The 13,656-nt window shown below is 44.0% G+C and overlaps 1 protein-coding gene across 2 annotated transcripts in view; it reads right to left on the bottom strand.

The window, feature by feature from the left end:
- Positions 1–13,656, bottom strand: part of cpa6 (carboxypeptidase A6) — a 46,222-nt gene that overhangs the window by 7,881 nt on the left and 24,685 nt on the right. For both annotated transcript variants that reach the window (XM_036934955.2, XM_036934956.2), the window contains 2 exons: positions 11,887–12,011; positions 5,342–5,456 (listed from right to left, as the gene is read on the bottom strand). In XM_036934955.2, the coding sequence (XP_036790850.1) occupies positions 5,342–5,456; positions 11,887–12,011 (240 nt within the window). The remainder of the gene's footprint in view (positions 1–5,341; positions 5,457–11,886; positions 12,012–13,656) is intronic.

Below are 13,656 nucleotides of genomic sequence, written 5' to 3'. Positions count from 1 at the left end.
CTATACAGACCCTTAATCTAACACACTGAACTATACAGACCCTTAATCTAACACATTGAACTATACAACCCCTTAATCTAACACACTGAACTATACAGACCCTTAATCTAACACACTGAACTATACAACCCCTTAATCTAACACACTGAACTATACAGCCCCTTAATCTAACACACTGAACTATACAACCCCTTAATCTAACACAGTGAACTATACAGACCCTTAATCTAACACACTGAACTATACAGACCCTTAATCTAACACATTGAACTATACAGCCCCTTAATCTAACACAGTGAACTATACAACCCCTTAATCTAACACACTGAACTATACAGACCCTTAATCTAACACACTGAACTATACAACCCCTTAATCTAACACACTGAACTATACAGACCCTTAATCTAACACACTGAACTATACAACCCCTTAATCTAACACACTGAACTATACAACCCCTTAATCTAACACACTGAACTATACAGACCCTTAATCTAACACACTGAACTATACAACCCCTTAATCTAACACACTGAACTATACAACCCCTTAATCTAACACACTGAACTATACAGCCCCTTAATCTAACACACTGAACTATACAACCCCTTAATCTAACACAGTGAACTATACAGACCCTTAATCTAACACATTGAACTATACAGCCCCTTAATCTAACACAGTGAACTATACAGACCCTTAATCTAACACACTGAACTATACAGACCCTTAATCTAACACACTGAACTATACAACCCCTTAATCTAACATACTGAACTATACAGACCCTTAATCTAACACACTGAACTATACAACCCCTTAATCTAACACACTGAACTATACAACCCCTTAATCTAACACACTGAACTATACAGACCCTTAATCTAACACACTGAACTATACAACCCCTTAATCTAACACACTGAACTATACAGACCCTTAATCTAACACACTGAACTATACAACCCCTTAATCTAACATACTGAACTATACAGACCCTTAATCTAACACACTGAACTATACAACCCCTTAATCTAACACACTGAACTATACAACCCCTTAATCTAACACACTGAACTATACAGACCCTTAATCTAACACACTGAACTATACAACCCCTTAATCTAACACACTGAACTATACAACCCCTTAATCTAACACACTGAACTATACAGCCCCTTAATCTAACACACTGAACTATACAACCCCTTAATCTAACACACTGAACTATACAGACCCTTAATCTAACACACTGAACTATACAACCCCTTAATCTAACACACTGAACTATACAGACCCTTAATCTAACACACTGAACTATACAGACCCTTAATCTAACGGAAATGGAGCCACACCAAACTGTAAGTCTTCCGACTAGCTTGGAAAGACAGTACCGTGCAGTATCGAAGAGCCCTCACTGCTGCTCGATCATCCTATTTTTCCAACTTAATTGAGGAAAATAAGAACAATCCAAAATGTATTTTTGATACTGTCGCAAAGCTAACTAAAAAGCAGCATTCCCCAAGAGAGGATGGCTTTCACTGCAGCAGTAATAAATTAATTAACTTCTTTGAGGAAAAGATCATGATCATTAGAAAGCAAATTACGGACTCCTCTTTAAATCTGCTTATTCCTCCAAAGCTCAGTTGTCCTTAGTTTGCACGACTCTGCCAGGACCTAGGATCAAGGGAGACACTCAAGTGTTTTAGAACTATATCTCTTGACACAATGATGAAAATAATCATGGCCTCTAAACCTTCAAGCTGCATACTGGACCCTGTTCCAACTAAACTACTGAAAGAGCTGCTTCCTGTGCTTGGCCATCTTATGTTGAACATAATAAACGGCTCTCTATCCACCGGATGTGTACCAAACTCACTAAAAGTGGCAGTATTAAAGCCTCTCTTGAAAAGCCAAACTTTGACCCAGAAAAATTTAAAAACTATTGGCCTATATTGAATCTTCCATTCCTCTCTAAAATTTTTGAAAAAGCTGTTGCGCAGCAACTCACTGCCTTCCTGAAGACAAACAATGTATACGAAATGCTTCAGTCTTGTTTTAGACCCCATCATAGCACTGAGACTGCACTTGTGAAGGTGGTAAATGACCTTTTAATGGCGTCATACCGAGGCTCTGCATCTGTCCTCGTGCTCCTAGACCTTAGTGCTGTTTTTGATACCATCGATCACCACATTTTTTGGGAGAGATTGGAAACCCAAATTGGTCTACAAGGACAAGTTCTGGCCTGGTTTAGATCTTATCTGTCGGAAAGATATCAATTTGTCTCTGTGAATGGTTTGTCCTCTGACAAATCAACTGTAAATTTCGGTGTTCCTCAAGGTTCCATTTTAGGACAACTATTGTTTTCACTATATATTTTACCTCTAGGGGATGTCATACGAAAACATAATGTTACCTTTCACTGCTATGCGGATGACACACAGCTGTACATTTCAATGAAACATGGTGAAGCCCCAAAATTGCCCTCCCTAGAAGCCTGTGTTTCAGACATAAGGAAGTGGATGGCTGCAATCTTTCTACTTTTAAACTCGGACAAAACAGAGATGCTTGTTCTAGGTCCCAAGAAACAAAGAGATCTTCCGTTGAATCTGACAATTAATCTTGATGGTTGTACAGTCGTCTCAAATAAAACTGTGAAGGAACTCGGCATTACTCTGGACCCTGATCTCTCTTTTGACGAACATATCAAGACTCTTTCAAGGACAGCTTTTTTCCATCTACATAACATTGCAAAAAACAGAAACTTTCTGTCCAAAAATGATGCAGGAAAAAAAATCCATGCTTTTGTTACTTCTAGGTTAGACTACTACAATGCTCTACTTTCCGGCTACCCGGATAAAAGCACTAAATAAACTTCAGTTAGTGCTAAATACGGCTGCTAGAATCCTGACTAGAACAAAAATATTTGATCATATTTCTCCAGTGCTAGCTTCCCTACACTGGCTTCCTGTTAAGGCAAGGGCTGATTTCAAGGTTTTACTGCTAACCTACAAAGCATTACATGGGCTTGCTCCTACCTATCTTTCCAATTTGGTCCTGCCGTACATACCTACACGTCACAAGACGTAGGCCTCCTAATTGTCCCTAGAATTTCTAAGCAAACAGCTGGAGGCAGGGCTTTCTCCTATAGAGCTCTATTTTCATGGAATGATCTGCCTACCCATGTGAGAGACTCAGATTCGGTCTCAACCTTTAAGTCTTTACTGAAGACTCACCTCTTCAGTAGGTCATATGATTCAGTGTAGTCTGGCCCAGGAGTGTGAAGGTGAACGGAAAGGCTCTGGAGCAACGAACCACCCTTGCTGCCTGGCCGGTTCCCCTCTCTCCACTGGGATTCTCTGCCTCTAACCCTATTACAGCGGCTTAGTCACTGGTGCTCTTCCATGCCGTCCCTAGGAGGGGTGCGTCACTTGAGTGGGTTGAGTCGCTGACGTGCTCTTCCTGTCTGGGTTGGCGCCCCCCCTTGGGTTGTGCAGTGGAGGAGATCTTTGTGGGCTATACTCGGCCTTGTCTCAGGATGGTAAGTTGGTGGTTGAACATTTCCCTCTAGTGGTGTGGGTGCTGTGCTTTGGCAAAGTGGGTGGGGTTACATCTTGCCTGTTTGGCCCTGTGCCCTATCATCGGATGGGGCCACAGTGTCTCCTGACCCCTCCTGTCTCAGCCTCCAGTATTTATGCTGCAGTAGTTTATGTGTCGGTTGGCTAGGGTCATTCTTTTTTTTTTTTTTTTTTTTTTACCCCTTTTTCTCACCAATTTCGTGGTATCCAATTGTTGTAGTAGCTACTATCTTGTCTCATCGCTACAACTCCCGTACGGGCTCGGGAGAGACGAAGGTTGAAAGTCATGCGTCCTCCGATACACAACCAACCAAGCCGCTGCTTCTTTAACACAGCGCACGGAGGAAACAACGTGCACCTGGCCACCTTGGTTAGCGTACACTGCGCCCAGCCCGCCACAGGAGTCGCTGGTGCGCGATGAGACAAGGACACCCCTACCGACCAAGCCCTCCCTAACCCGGGCGACGCTAGGCCAATTGTTCGTCACCCCACGGACCTCCCGGTCGCGGCCGGTTACGACAGAGCCTGGGCGCGAACCCAGGGACTCTGATGGCACAGCTGGCGCTGCAGTACAGCGCCCTTAACCACTGTGCCACCCGGGAGGCCCTTGGCTAGGGTCATTCTGTTATATCTGGAGTATTTCTCCTGTCCTATCCGGTGTCCTGTGTGAATTTAAGTATGATCTCTCTAATTCTCTCTTTCTTTTTCTCTCTCGGAGGACCTGAGCCCTAGGACCATGCCTCAGGACTACCTGGCATGATGACTCCTTGCTGTCCCCAGTCCACCTGGCCGTGCTGCTGCTCCAGTTTCAACTGTTCTGCCTGTGGCTATGGAACCCTGACCTGTTCCCCCCGGACGTGCTACCTTTCCCAGACCTGCTGTTTTCAACTCTCTAGAGACAGCAGGAGCGGTAGAGATACTCTCAATGATTGGCTATGAAAAGCAAACTGACATTTGCTTCTGAGGTGCTGACTTGTTGCACCCTCGACAACTACTGTGGTTATTATTATTTGACCATGCTGGTAATTTATGAACATTTGAACATCTTGGCCATGTTCTGTTATAATCTCCACCCGGCACAGCCAGAAGAGGACTGGCCACCCCTCATAGCCTGGTTCCTCTCTAGGTTTCTTACTAGGTTTTGGCCTTTCTAGGGAGTTTTTCCTAGCCACCGTGCTTCTACACCTGGATTGCTTGCTGTTTGGGGTTTTAGGCTGGGTTTCTGTACAGAACTTTGATATATCAGCTGATGTAAGAAGGGCTATATAAATACATTTGATTTGATTTGAATACTGAAACCAACTGATACGGCCTGCCTTCTGTATAAATGTATGAGCAGTGTAAATCGTAGATCATTGATGTGTGTGTGTGTGTGTGTGTGTGTGTGTGTGTGTGTGTGTGTGTGTGTGTGTGTGTGTGTGTGTGTGTGTGTGTGTGTGTGTGTGTGTGTGGGGGTGGGTGTGTGTGGGTGTGTGCGTGCGTGCGTCTCAGCCCTCTGAGTGTGTATGTGTGTGTGAGGATGTGTTCAACGCTGTGTAATGATGGGTTGGTGAAGGCAGTTGGAAAGGCTCCCTGGTTCCCCCTATCTCACAGTGGAATGCATTCGGGCCGTGACAATGGGGATCATAGATTCAACATTCAGGAAGCTGGATGCAAATGCACACATCTCATAGACTCCAGGTTTCTCTAGAGAAATAAACAGCAAAGAGCTGTGGGTTTGGGGTGAAAAGTGTGTGTATGTGTGTGTGTCTCCCACCTACCTCCTCCAGAGAGTGGTACACCTCATAGTCATATTGGGATTCAGACCTCCTCTTGCGGGAAGAACGATGTCCCGTCTGCTTTTCAATTTCCTTCTGAAGGTTAGATATGTACACCCTGTGGCGAGAGGAGCGTCAGTGTGTTTTAGGGTCATGTTTTAAAAAAAATACATTTTAGTCTTGATGATCTTCCTCTTATCATAACTTTGTTCATTCAAGTAAGACAACTAAGCTGAGAGACCAGTGACTTTATCCTTGTGTGGAGAGACAGCGCGTCCTTGTGTGGAGAGACAGCGCATCCTTGCGTGGAGAGACAGCACGTCCTTGTGTGGAGAGACAGCGCGTCCTTGCATGGAGAGACAGCGCGTCCTTGTGTGGAGAGACACCGTGTCCTAGCGTGGACAGACAGCGTGTCCTAGCGTGGAGAGACAGCGCATCCTTGTGTGGAGAGACAGCGCGTCCTTGCGTGGAGAGACAGCGTGTCCTTGTGTGGAGAGACAGCGCGTCCTTGCGTGGAGAGACAGCGCGTCCTTGCGTGGAGAGATAGCGCGTCCTTGTGTGGAGAGACAGCTCGTCCTTGTGTGGAGAGACAGCGCGTCCTTGCGTGGAGAGACAGCGCGTCCTTGCGTGGAGAGACAGCGCGTCCTTGCGTGGAGAGACAGCGCGTCCTAGCGTGGAGAGACAGCGCGTCCTTGTGTGGAGAGACAGCGCGTCCTTCCGTGGAGAGACAGCGCGTCCTTGTGTGGAGAGACAGCGCGTCCTTGCGTGGAGAGACAGCGCGTCCTTGCGTGGAGAGATAGCGCGTCCTTGTGTGGAGAGACAGCTCGTCCTTGTGTGGAGAGACAGCGCGTCCTTGCGTGGAGAGACAGCGCATCCTTGCGTGGAGAGACAGCGCGTCCTAGCGTGGAGAGACACCGTGTCCTAGCGTGGAGAGACACCGTGTCCTAGCGTGGAGAGACACCGTGTCCTAGCGTGGACAGACAGCGTGTCCTAGCGTGGAGAGACAGCGTGTCCTAGCGTGGAGAGACAGCGTGTCCTAGTGTGGAGAGACACCGTGTCCTAGCGTGGAGAGACAGCGTGTCCTAGCATGGAGAGACAGCGTGTCCTAGCGTGGAGAGACAGCGTGTCCTAGCGTGGAGAGACAGCATGTCCTACTGTGGAGAGACACTTATTTGGTCAAAACTATTCTCATAACATCAGGAAAGGCTACATCTGTCATTGATTGACATTCTTTGAGAAAACTTTTCTCTTCACAAATGAGATGAGAGTAGTTTTGTCATAGTCTAGCTCAGCTAACATTTACCACAGGATGACAAAACAGAAAAATGTGGACATAAATCAAAGTGTTTGAATGCATGACATTTTATGAATAACTACATACAATGGTATTTCCCAGCTAAGATGCAGGATTTTAGTCCCCTCTCATGTGAACCCATCACCCATAGCTTTTTTCATCTAATACAAATTATCCCCCAAACGCTCTCAGACTGTAAATACTGAAACCCATCACCCCACCAGCCTCAGATCTCTATGGCTCCCCGGCCCATACTGAGGAAATATACATCTATGAATAGTCAAAGCAAGGAGAGATGAGAGAGCAAGAGAGCGTGAGAGAGAGCGAGAGAGAGAGAGAGCAAGAGAGAGAGAGCAAGAGGAGAGTGAGAGAGAAAGAGAGAGCGAGAGCAAGAGAGAACGAGAGAGAGCGAGCAAGAAAGAGAGAGAACGAGCAAGAAAGAGAGAGAACGAGCAAGAAAGAAAGAAAGAGAGCGAGAAAGAGAGCGAGAGAGCGAGCAAGAGAAAGAGAGCGAGAGAAAGAGGAGCGAGCAAGAGAAAGAGAGAGCAAGAGAAGGAGCAAGAGGAGAGAGAGAGAGAGAGAGATGAGAGAGAGAGAGAGAGAAAGAGAGAACAAGAGAGAGCAAGAGAGAGCAAGAGAGAGAAAGAGAGGAGAGAGCCAGAGAGAGAGAGCCAGAGAGAGAGCCAGAGAGCGAGAGCCAGAGAGAGAGCCAGACAGAGAGCCAGAGAGAGAACCAGAGAGAGAGAGCCAGAGAAAGGGTATGCTGGGTATGTACATAGTCAATGGTAGGCTTCGAGGGGACTCCTATGGTAGATACACCTATAGCTCATCTCTTGGCAGTAGTACTGTAGACTACTTTATCACTGACCTCAACCCAGAGTCTCTCAGAGCGTTCACAGTCAGCCCCTGTCAGACCACAGCCAAACCACAGTCTACTTGAACAGAGCAATACTCGATCAGGAGGCATCAAAGCCAAAGGAACTGAGTAATATTAAGAAATGCTATAGATGGAAGGAATGTAGTTTGGAAACCTACCAAAAAACAATTAGGCAACAACAAATTCAATCCCTTTTAGACAATTTCCTGGGTAAAACGTTCCACTGTAATAGTGAAGGTGTAAACTTGGCAGAAGAAAATCTTAACAGAATATTTGACCTTTCAGCTTCCCTATCAAATCTAAAAATCTCAAATAGAAAACCGAAGAAAATGAACAACAATGACAGATGGTTTGATGAAGAATGCAAAAATCTAAGAAAGAAATTGAGAAACCTGTCCAACCAAAAACATAGAGACATAGAGTCTACGCCTTCACTATGGTGAATCACTAAAACAATACAGAAATACACTACAGAAAAAGAAGGAACAGCACGTCAGAAATCAGCTCAATGTAATTGAAGAATCCCTAGACACTAAACAAACAACAACACGAAGAATTACAGTGCCTTGCGAAAGTATTCGGCCCCCTTGAACTTTGCGACCTTTTGCCACATTTCAGGCTTCAAACATAAATATATAAAACTGTATTTTTTTGTGAAGAATCAACAACAAGTGAGACACAATCATGAAGTGGAACGACATTTATTGGATATTTCAAACTTTTTTAACAAATCAAAAACTGAAAAATGGGGCGTGCAAAATTATTCAGCCCCTTTACTTTCAGTGCAGCAAACTCTCTCCAGAAGTTCAGTGAGGATCTCTGAATGATCCAATGTTGACCTAATTGACCTAAATGAAATGGCTTTCTTCTTCCTCAAAAGACCTGAGACTGGGACGGAGATTTGTCTTCCAACAAGACAATGATCCAAAACATAAAGCAAAATCTACAATGGAATGGTTCAAAAATAAACATATCCAGGTGTTAGAATGGCCAAGTCAAAGTCCAGACCTGAATCCAATCGAGAATCTGTGGAAAGAACTGAAAACTGCTGTTCACAAATGCTCTCCATCCAACCTCACTGAGCTCGAGCTGTTTTGCAAGGAGGATTGGAAAAAATGTCAGTCTCTCGATGTGCAAAACTGATAGAGACATACCCCAAGCGACTTACAGCTGTAATCGCAGCAAAAGGTGGCGCTACAAAGTATTAACTTAAGGGGGCTGAATAATTTTGCACGCCCAATTTTTCAGTTTTTGATTTGTTAAAAAAGTTTGAAATATCCAATCAATGTCGTTCCACTTCATGATTGTGTCCCACTTGTTGTTGATTCTTCACAAAAAAATACAGTTTTATATCTTTATGTTTGAAGCCTGAAATGTGGCAAAAGGTCGCAAAGTTCAAGGGGGCCGAATACTTTCGCAAGGCACTGTATCTATCCAAAATGGAGATGTATGGGTAAACCACTTCTCCAATCTTTTTGGCTCTATAACAAAGAACAAACAGCAAAAACATATATATGATCAAATACAAATCTTAGAATCAACTATTAAAGACTACCAGAACCCACTGGATTCTCCAATTACCTTGAATGAGCTACAGGACCAAATAAAAACCCTCCAACCCAAATGTGATGTTGATGGTATCCTCAATGAAATTATCAAATATACAGACAAAAAAATCAAATTGGCTATACTAAAACTCTTTAACATCATCCTTAGCTCTGGCATCTTCCCCAATATTTGGAACCAACAACATTAACAGCAGACTCGTACATTTCCTCAATGAAAACAATGTACTGAGCAAATGTCAAATTGGCTTTTTACCAAATTTCCGTACAACAGACCATGTATTCACCCTGCACACCCTAATTGACAACCAAACAAACCAAAACAAAGGCAAAGTCTTCTCATGCTTTGTTGATTTCAAAAAAGCCTTCAACTCAATTTGGCATGAGGGTCTGCTATACAAATTGATGGAAAGTGGTGTTGGGGGTAAAACATATGACATTATAAAATCCATGTACACAAATAACAAGTGTGTGGTTAAAATGGGCAAAAACACACACATTTCTTCACACAGGGCCGTGGGGTGAGACAGGGATACCAGCTTAAGCCCCACCCTCTTCAACATATTTATCAACAAATTTGCACGGGCACTGGAAACGTCTGCAGCCCCCCCTGTCACCCTACTAGAATCTGAAGTCAAATGTCTACTGTTTTCTGATGATCTGGTGCTTCTGTCACCAACCAAGGAGGGCCTACAGCAGCCCCTAGATCTTCTGCACAGATTCGGTCAGACCTGGGCCCTGAGAGTAAATCTCAGTAAGACCAAAATAATGGTGTTCCAAAAAAAGTCCAGTTGCCAGGACCACAAATACAAATTCCATCTAGACGCCATTGCCCTAGAGCACACAAAAAACTATGCATAACTTGGCCTAAACATCAGCGCCACAGGTAACTTCCACAAAGCTGTGAACGATCTGAGAGACAAGGCAAGAAGGGCATTCTATGCCATCAAAAGGAACATAAAATTCGACATACCAATTAGGATCTGGCTAAAAATACTTGAATCAGTCATAGAGCCCATTGCCCTTTATGGTTGTGAGGTCTGGGGTCCGCTCACCAACCAAGACTTCACAAAATGGGACAAACACCAAATTGAGACTCTGCACGCAAAATTCTGCAAAAATATGCAGGGCAGAATTAGGCCGATACCCACTAATTATCAAAACCCAGAAAAGAGACGTTAAATTCTACAACCACCTAAAAGGAAGCGATTCACAAACCTTTCATAACAAAGCCATCACCTACAGAGAGATGAACCTGGAGAAGAGTCCCCTAAGCAAGCTGGTCCTGGGGCTCTGTTCACAAAAACAAACACACCCCACAGAGCCCCAGGACAGCAGCACAATTAGACCCAACCAAATCATGAGAAAACAAAAAGATAATTACTTGACACAATGGAAAGAATTAACAAAAAAACAGAGCAAACTAGAATGCTATTTGGCCCTAAACAGAGTACCTGACCACTGTGACTGACCCAAACTTAAGGAACGCTTTGACTATGTACAGACTCAGTGAGCATAGCCTTGCTATTGAGAAAGGCTGCCGTAGGCAGACATGGCTCTCAAGAGAAGACAGGCTATGTGCTCACTGCCCACAAAATGAGGTGGAAACTGAGCTGCACTTCCTAACCTCCTGCCCAATGTATGACCATATTAGAGAGACATATTTCCCTCAGATTACATAGATCCACAAAGAATTCGAAAACAAATCCAATTTTGATAAACTCCCATATCTACTGAGTGAAATTCCACAGTGTGCCATCACAGCAGCAAGATTTGTGACCTGTTGCACACAAGAAAAGGGCAACCAGTGAAGAACAAACACCATTGTAAATACAACCCATATTTATGCTTATTTATTTTCCTTTGTGTACTTTAAGCATTTGTACATTGTTATAACACTGTATATATATATATATATACATAACATGACATTTGTAATGTTTTTATTGTTTTGAAACTTCTGTATGTGTAATGTTTACTGTTAATTTTTATTGTTTATTTCACTTTTGTATATTATCTACCTCACTTGCTTTGGCAATGTTAACACGTTTCCCATGCCAATAAAGCCCCTTGAATTGAATTGAAAGAGAGAGAGAGCCAGAGAGAGAGCCAGAGAGAGAGAGCCAGAGAGAGCGAGAGCAAGAGAGAGAGAGAGCCAGAGAGAGAGAGAGCCAGAGAGAGAGAGCAAGAGAGAGAGAGAGAGAGAGAGAGAGAGAGAGAGAGAGAGAGAGAGAGAGAGAGAGCAAGAGAGAGAGAGAGAGTGAGAGCCAGAGAGAGAGAGAGAGAGAGAGAGAGAGAGAGCGAGAGCCAGAGAGAGAGAGAGAGAGAGAGAGAGAGAGAGAGAGAGAGAGAGAGAGGACAGAGAGAGAGAGGACAGAGAGAGAGAGGACAGAGAGAGAGAGAGAGAGAGAGAGAGAGAGAGAGAGAGAGAGAGGAGTAAAAAAGTCTTCCAAGGATAGGGATGACAATGGGAGTATTTCTGGCTGTGGCTTCTTTGATAAACTCCATCATTGTGATGATTGATGGGGAGAAAAGATGAAAGGGCTGCGTTTGAAAGCAAATAGGGTTGTAGTCCGTGTTTTGTGTGTGTTTTGTGTGTGTGTGTGTGTGTGTGTACATGTATGCTTTGAAAAGGCACCTCGCGACACCCTTTTTGGCGAACAGATGTTCCTCTTCCTGTGGGGGTGGATGGGTTAACAACAGGGGGAGTGGTGAGGCAGGGGGGGCACCCGGCTAGGAATGGCTCTGGTGTTATTATGGTAATTGTCTTTACTGTTCAGGGTGAAATATGGAGTAGTCTCTAAGCCCTTACTTAAAATCTATGTGTTCTTTCTGGAGGCGTGTCCGTAGCCCTCGTGTGTCGTTCCGTCTCACGTGCACGTCCACAGTGGCATTGTGTCGGATCAGAGAGGCACTGTTGGGCTGCCATAGGTCCACCTGAGAGGGAGAGATAGAGAGACAAAGAGAGAGAGACAGAGACCGAGACACAGAGAGAGAGTTAGTTAGTTATAGGGATCTACAGACACACGCAGACATGGTGAGATGGTGAGACTCTTCTGCACCACCAAAACAACCTTGCTCCCCTTCCTGAACCCACAGTTCCTCCTGCTAACAAACCCAGGGCTTCTGGGGAGATGGACAATAGCAAAGCTTTAACATTCAAGGCTGTTCTCCACAGCACACTATGACCTGGAGTGTAGATCAATGCTATGGGTTACGGATTGACGGGCAGGTCAAGGGAATGAGGGAATTCGGATGACGACACACACACACACACACACACACACACACACACACACACACACACACACACACACACACACACACACACACACACACACACACACACACACACACACACACACACACACACACAATGAACAGCCCAGTCAAGCCATCCCTCTGCCTTCTACATCCCACACCCTGCTGTTTGACCCCAGGTTAGCAGCCAGCAAAGCCTCTCCTTTCAGTTCCTGCCAAGAGATAGCACCGCTAGCTGGAGCTGGTATAACCTACACATTAGCCAGCTATTAGCAGCAAAAAAAACACAGATATGTCGACCCAGGACTAGCCATTGATGCTCTCCAAAACCAAGGTTTAACATAAAGATAATAACCAACCACGCTCTAAAAGAAAACTTTTTGGGAGCATGAATCAGCGATTCAGTGATTTACTTTGACGGGAACTGAGCGTTTCATAGCTCCAGCTGGCTCTGGTTTCAGCACGGGAGTAGAATCATACAGACTGGCAAAAATGCCTATTAAGAGATCATTAATTTAATAGTTAACAGAAAGCCAAGCACCCGCTTTGAAATAAACTTCAAGCTACAAGGGGTAAAAAAAAACGTTCCACATGAGAATGGTATGGGGTCCCTCAGCTTTTCTCTGCTACTCCAAGCCAACATAAATGGATAAGGTTGCAATTTATATGCTGCATTTCAAAATGAGCAAGAGCACTATTGTTACTGTAAATGTTTCCACATCTCCATCTCTTTGTTGGTCTCACAAATCAAACAGCACATGCCCAAGCATCACTTGTGTATCACTACCAGATAACATGGTTCACTCTACGAAGCCCGCCTATGATCCAAGTTATGGTTTTCAATAATTGTTTACAGTAAAGGCTCTTATAGATGCATTCCTTGGCTTTATTAGGAAATATAATCCCAGTGGATTAGATCCTTTATCACTTGATTGTTTACATGATTTTATTTGAGGTTGTAGGATACCTTTAAACTGAGGTAGTTTTGTTATAGTTTATGGCAATCCTGACAAGGAGTAAAGGAAGGTAGTGGGCCTGCTGCAGGCGTCAGTTCAGTTCTGAGACATACTGTAGACGTTTGGCTCCTACAAAAGGCAGCTACGGTGAAATTAATTTGGAGTGTTTATGATTCAGGAGAAGCTAGACGAATCTATCATTTGACACTAGACAGATCTATCATAAGAGGTAGCACTTGACAGTCTCAGTATCAACAATTCAAAATACGGATGGGAACATCTTTACTTATATCACAATTTCCAGCACAACATATTCAGTATTTTTGTGGACAGGCATCCATTTATGAGAATCAACAATTAAATAT

This window comes from Oncorhynchus mykiss, chromosome 11, assembly GCF_057628025.1.
Source record: "Oncorhynchus mykiss isolate SJ-2025 chromosome 11, ASM5762802v1, whole genome shotgun sequence".
In the NCBI taxonomy this organism is placed as follows: Eukaryota; Metazoa; Chordata; class Actinopteri; order Salmoniformes; family Salmonidae; genus Oncorhynchus; species Oncorhynchus mykiss.
This window is presented reverse-complemented; position numbering and strand designations above follow the sequence as displayed.